Source organism: Anas platyrhynchos, chromosome 8 (assembly GCF_047663525.1).
Source record: "Anas platyrhynchos isolate ZD024472 breed Pekin duck chromosome 8, IASCAAS_PekinDuck_T2T, whole genome shotgun sequence".
Taxonomy (NCBI): Eukaryota; Metazoa; Chordata; class Aves; order Anseriformes; family Anatidae; genus Anas; species Anas platyrhynchos.
The window spans coordinates 39,746,750-39,752,749 of record NC_092594.1 but is presented as its reverse complement, the minus strand read 5'-3'; the positions used below and the strand labels follow the sequence as shown (position 1 = coordinate 39,752,749).

Sequence of the window (6,000 nt, the reverse complement as noted above, 5' to 3'; positions counted from 1 at the left end):
GGGTGGGGGCTTGCAGGCTCTTGGCGGTCCGGGCCGCGGCGGAGGGCGGCGGGGAGACGGAGGCGAGGGTGCCGCGGTGTGTACGCGCCCGGCCGTGGCCGCTGAGGCCCTCCTGCCAGCTGTGGCGTTTACCTACGCTATGGCGCGTTCCGTCGCCTTCCAACGCCTGCGAAGTGCGGCGGCCTGATGGCGAGAGACAGCCCATTTGCTCTCTGTATACCGAGTCTCCTGGGCTGTTTCCAGCCACCTACATCTTAGCCCTGTTACCAGAAAAGTCCTTGTGGCCGATTTATAGGGACCCAGAACTTTATATTTTAGATATGTACCAGGCTCTTGGGCATGACTGGGACTGGGGCATGGGTTTTGCTCAGCCTCAGCTCCTGTCTGTCACAATTTTCCATTCTGTGCACAAACCACAGCATGTACCTGGGACTGGTCTCATTCCAATAACTTACCAACTCCTTATTAAAGAAGAACAAAGTCTACTGGCTTAGCTAGGCTTTTAAAACTTGAGTTTAGTACAAACATGAACTTTAACACACTTGAGATGTTGTAGTGATGTGTATATCATGTTGATAGCCATGTAAAATGTGTTTATGAATGCTGTCAGTTCTGGCTGTATGTTGAAACAAAAGCACTGATTTTGTAAATTAACTGCAATGTATAAAATACAGTCTTTTGAACATTATTGCTTCACTGCAATAAAGCAATGTTACCTAGGGTTTTATTAAAATAATGCTTTCAAGAGAGAAATAGCTTCTTTGATGTCTCTGTGAATGACCTTGTTTGGAATATATATATATATAAATTTAATTACTCTAATATAAGACACTTCTCTGGGAGCTGTATTTTGGATAATGCTTTATTTTGCAAAACAGCTCAAAGTAAGGTGACCCAAATATTTTTAGCACTGTTATTGTCTTGGTATGTTTGATTCTTGACGTCTTGTTTTGTTACTGACTGTTACAACTCTTGAATTGGTACTTATTACAGCAAAATCACTTCAGTAGGAAGCAAGCCGTGTAAGAGTGTTTTTTTTTTTTTTTTTTTTTTTTTGTTTGTTTTTTTTTGTTTTCATAGATATCAACTAATGAAACAGGGGATGGTTGCAATGTTGCATAGCATTTATCCTGGCACAATTCCAGGTCTTTACTGAATGGAGTCGTGTCAGTAGCGTCAACTTAGTGCACAGACTACTGGTTTTTCATTCCAATATCAGTGGATTTTTTTCCCTGTACTTCAAGGGTAATTGAGGAAATGTCATAGGCATAATTTTTAACTTTTTGCTACCTGGGTGCTTCATAAATATTTTTTATGTACTTCCTGTTTTAAATCTAGTTTAAAGTACACTGTACCATTGGATTGTGTGGCTATGGGGCTTTTAAATACCAGCACTCAAGCCTGTGTTCTGTGCTCCTTTTTGTATATAGGGTTCTGTTCCATAGGTCATGTTTCTGACTGTGGTGTGGAGAATTAAATACCAAACAATACACTTTCTATTCATATATTGCATATCTGTTATTTATATGGTTTCTGTATTCCATTAACTTGGTATGCCTTAGATGGTTTATCATTACAACAGCCCCGTGGTATAAGGAAACATATTCAACCTATTTTAAAAAATAATAATTTTGGTAAACAGCATGTCTTTTACTATGGGCATTCTAAATAAAATTACACACAAAACAAAATTCTAAAGGTGGGTAGATGGCTTCAGAATCTATATTAAAAGCTAATGTCATAGGAAATATATACTGTCATAGGTGTTAAGCAACTCTGGCTGCCTGAGTCAGGTACCTGAACACCTGTAAGGATGTTACACACTACATGTATTTACTAGCTGCAGGACGGTATTTAAATTCTATAGTGCTCAGAATTGAGACATTATTTCTAGGTGCCTTCTAGATTAGGATCCACAACCCTTCATTAAGTAAATAATGTTGTCTGCACTGAGGTTAAAAGAGAGCTTGGAATGGGGTTGAAGACATTCCTAAGTCTGAGAGACTGACTAAATCAGTACACTGAAGGAATGTTCACATTAGGATCATAGAATAGCAGAACGGTTTGTGTTGGGAGGGACCTTAAAGACCATCTGGTTCTAACCCCCCTGCCATGGAACCTCCCACTAGATCAGGTTGGATGGGGTTTTTGCACAGCCTGGTCTTGAATACTTCTAGGGATGGGGCATCCACAGCTTCTCTGGGTGACCTCTTCCAGTGCCTCACCACCTTCATGGTGAGGAATTTCTTTTTATATTTAACTGAACCTACTTTTTTTTTTTTTTTTTTTTTTAAGTTGAAAACCATTACCCCTTGTCCTGTCACTACCATCCCTGATAAAGTCTCTCCTCATCATTTCTGTAGGCCCCCTTTAAATGCTGAACGGCTGCTATAAGGTCTGCTTGGAGCTTTCTCTTCTTTAGGCTAAATAACCCCAACATTCTCAGCCTTTCTTCACAGGGGATTCGTTCTGCATTAGGAGTCTCCTTTGTTAGGAAATAATGCGGACTAATGCTATTGGATTTATAGGGTAAAATAGTGAGATTCAAGTACTACTAAGCATTTGGGAGGGTTTTTGCTTTGGGCTGCACTGAATACCCCCTAGGGAGGGTCTGGAGCTCATCAGATGCACTCCTAGAGCATGTCCAGCTAGTTTAATCCAAAGTTCAGGTAATGTGCTTTGATATGTCTTTGTGAACTGCGAACTAGGGGAGCTCGCCCGGCCGCTCAGCACGGGCCGCCCGGACAGCTCCGCCGGGGGCCGCGGGCGGGAGGCGCTTCCCGCGGCCGCTCCGGGGCCGGCGAGGCCAAGGCCGAGGCAGGAGCGGCTTCAGGACGGCCCAGGTCCTACCAGCGGCAAAACCTCCAGGCTACGGGCACGGGCCAGGAAAGGGGGAGCCTTCTCCGCCTTGACTGCGGCACGGGCGCCTGCCGCGCCCGCCGCAGCCGAGCGGAGCCGATCCTGCCGCTGCTGCCCGTCACGTTCCGCGGGGCAGAGCGCTCCTCCCGGCAGCGCCAGGCGGCGGGGGAGAGCCCGCGGGCCTCGGCAGGGACAGCGGCCGCTGCCACCGGCTGCCCGAGTCGCCGCCGGGGCCGGGCGCAGGCGGGGCCGGCGAGGGGCGGCGGGCAGGCGGCCGGCTGCGGGCCGTCCTGCGGCCCCCACGCCTGCCCTCGGCGCCCCCCCTCCGCCCGCCGCCCCCACCACGGCTCGGGCACCGCCCCCGCGGGCTCGGCGCAGGCGTCGGCCGTGGAGCCGGCGGGACGGGTGGGCCGGCGCGGGGCGCGGGCGGAGCGGGAGGCTGCCCGGCCGCTGCCTCCTCTCATGCCTTCACGGCAACAAAGAGCGCGCTGAGCGGCGGACGCAGGCGCCGGGCTGCCGGTTGCGCTGCCAGCGCGGAGGGCGCCGGGAGACGATGGCGAGGAAGGGGGAAGCCTCCGCGCCTCCCTACGGTAAGCGCCCGTGCTCGGGGGAGAGGCGGAGCGGGCGCTCGTGCGAAGAGAGCTGGATCCCGTGCCACCCTCCGGCCTATTCACGGAGCGGATCCGTCGTGCAGCCAGCGGCGAGAGTTGGTTTCCCTGGGCAGATGCTGGGGACGTGCGTGGGGGTCATGCGGGCCCCGGGCAGCCGGAGCCCCCGAAGGCGCCGGTGCAGCTCTCTGCCGGCGCTGCGGCTCGCCCGGCTGGAGGAAGGCGGGACGGCTGGGCTCGGGGAGGGGAGCCGGCGGGCGCAGAGATGGGGGCGGGCAGGGCGAGAACCTCCTCCTCCCCTTCCTGCAGCAGAGCAGGTGCTGTGCGGCCGCTTTGTCCGCGCCCGCCGGAGAAGCCCGTCCTGGGAAGGAGGAGGCTGCGGCTCACGCCCTGCCGAGGGCCCGCGGGCAGGCCGGCGGGCGGCAGGTGCCGCGCTCTCGGAAGGGCCCGGCCGGTGGGAGCGCGGCGCCCGGCTCGTGGGAGCAGGGGCCGCGGGCCCTGGTGGGCCGTGGTACCGGGACCTGGCGGCGGGAGCCCGTTGCGCTGGTGGCCCCGGTAGGGAGGGTTCCGGTGTTTTGGGCTGGGGACTGGGAGCGCTGCGGCCGTAGCAGAGGTACCCGGACTAAGCAAGATCCGTGCCCTCAGTGGATCCTGCCAGCCCGCGCGTAGGAGAAGGTCACCGGGGGCAGAACTTCATCGCAGTGCTTGAGCCGTGCTCTAATTGCTCTTTGGAAGCTAATGCGTTTGCCACAGAGGAGGCTGGTTTTGCAAAGCTTCTTAGCCTGTTTGAAAGCATTGCTACAAAACCGGTTTCCTTTTCCAAATATACATGAGATTTTGATAGCCAAAAAAAAAAAAATCTGCAGAATGTGCAAACCCCCTTAGAAACAAGGCTTGTTTTCTGTGAGTCCCAAAGGCTGACTGTAATTGCGGTATAAAAGTGGGCAATAATGGTTTGATAAAACAGTGTTTGCCTTGATATCACCGGCATGTTGTGTGGCATGTGTACTACTTGGAAAACTCAATTTTATAGTTCATCTCTGTGGTCTGAACTGCGATCTATCTAAAAAAAGAATATTCATAGTTTGGCTTCCTCATTCTTTGGACCTGATGGACAAAGCTGGTTAGTTTTATATATTTAGTTAAATATGTTGTATGCAAAATAAAAATCTCGATCCCTCTCAATAGTAGACTACTATAATGGTGGTGGTTTTGTTGATTATCAAACTGTCCAAAATAGGGAAAAAAAAAAAAAAGAAAGAAAAGAAAAGAAATCTTTATGTAATTAAAGCGACCCAGAAAGAAATTAGAATATTTCTAACCAATCTGGTGGTCTTCTGTGATGGAATTGAGTGCATCAGTTGACAAGGGAAGACTGACTGATGTCACCTGCACGGAATTCTGTAAGGCCTTTGACATGGTCCCACATGACATCCTGGTCTACAAATTGGAGAGAGATGGATTTGATGGGTGGACCATTCAGTGGATAAGGAATTGGCTTGAAGGTCATACCCAGAGGGTGGTGGTCAATGATGCTATGTCCAGGTGGAAGCTGGTGATGAGTGATGCCCTCAGGGGTCCATCCTGGGACCAGTACTGGCTAATATCCTTACCAACAACACAGGCAATGGGGTTGAGTGCACCCTCAGCAAGTTTGCAGATAACACTAGACTAATTGGTACAGTCAATATAACAGAAGGAAGGGAAGCCATCCAAAGGGACCTGGATGAGCTTGGGAAGTGGGCCTAAGTGAGCCTAGTGAGGTTCAACAAGGCTAAGTGCAGGGTGCTGCACCCGGATCAGGGCAATCCCAGACATGAGTACAGACTGGGAGTAGAACTCATTGAGAGCAGCCCTGAAGAGAAAGACTTGGGGGTTCTGGTGGACGATAAGCTTGACATGAGCCAGCGGTGCATGCTTGCAGCCCAGAAGGCCAACTGCATCCTGGGCTTCAGCATCAGAGGAGTGGGCAGCAGTCTGAGGGAGGTGATTGTCCCCTCTACTCTTATGTTGCGAGGCCTCGCTTGGAGTGCTGCATCCAGGTCTGGGGCCTCCAGCACAAGAAAGATGTGGAGCTGCTCGAATGGGGCCGGAGGAGGGCCACAAAGACGATCAGAGGACTGGAGCCCCTCTCCTATGAAGAAGGGCTGAGGGAGCTGGGGCTGTTCAGTCTGGGGAAGAGAAGGCCCTGGGCAAGAAGAGAAGGCATGTTATTGCAACTTTTCATTCCCTGAAGGGGTCTTATAAAAAATACGGAGAGCAACTTCTTAGTCAGTCAGATAGTGACAGGACAAGAGGGAATGGTTTTAAACTAAAAGAGGGGAGATTTAGATTACAGGTTAGGAGGAAATTCTTCCCTTAGAGGGTGGTGAGGCACTGGCACAGGTTGCCCAGAGAGGTTGTGGATACCCCATCCCTGGAGGTGTTCAAGACCAAATTGGATGAGGCCCTGAGCAACCTGATCTAGTAGGTGGCATCCCTTCCTATGGCAGGGGGGTTGGAATTACATGGTCTTTTAAGGTCCCTTTTAACG

At 51.2% G+C, this 6,000-nt stretch overlaps 1 protein-coding gene across 1 annotated transcript in view; it reads left to right on the top strand.

Annotated features, from left to right (window-relative positions):
* Window positions 1-2,685: 2,685 nt before the first annotated feature.
* The window catches only part of SLC44A5 (solute carrier family 44 member 5), a 90,414-nt gene continuing 87,099 nt past the window's right edge, over window positions 2,686-6,000 (top strand). Inside the window, exon 1 of the mRNA XM_027462789.3 lies at window positions 2,686-3,449. Within this exon, the coding sequence (XP_027318590.1) occupies window positions 3,413-3,449 (37 nt within the window). The 5' untranslated portion in view covers window positions 2,686-3,412. The remainder of the gene's footprint in view (window positions 3,450-6,000) is intronic.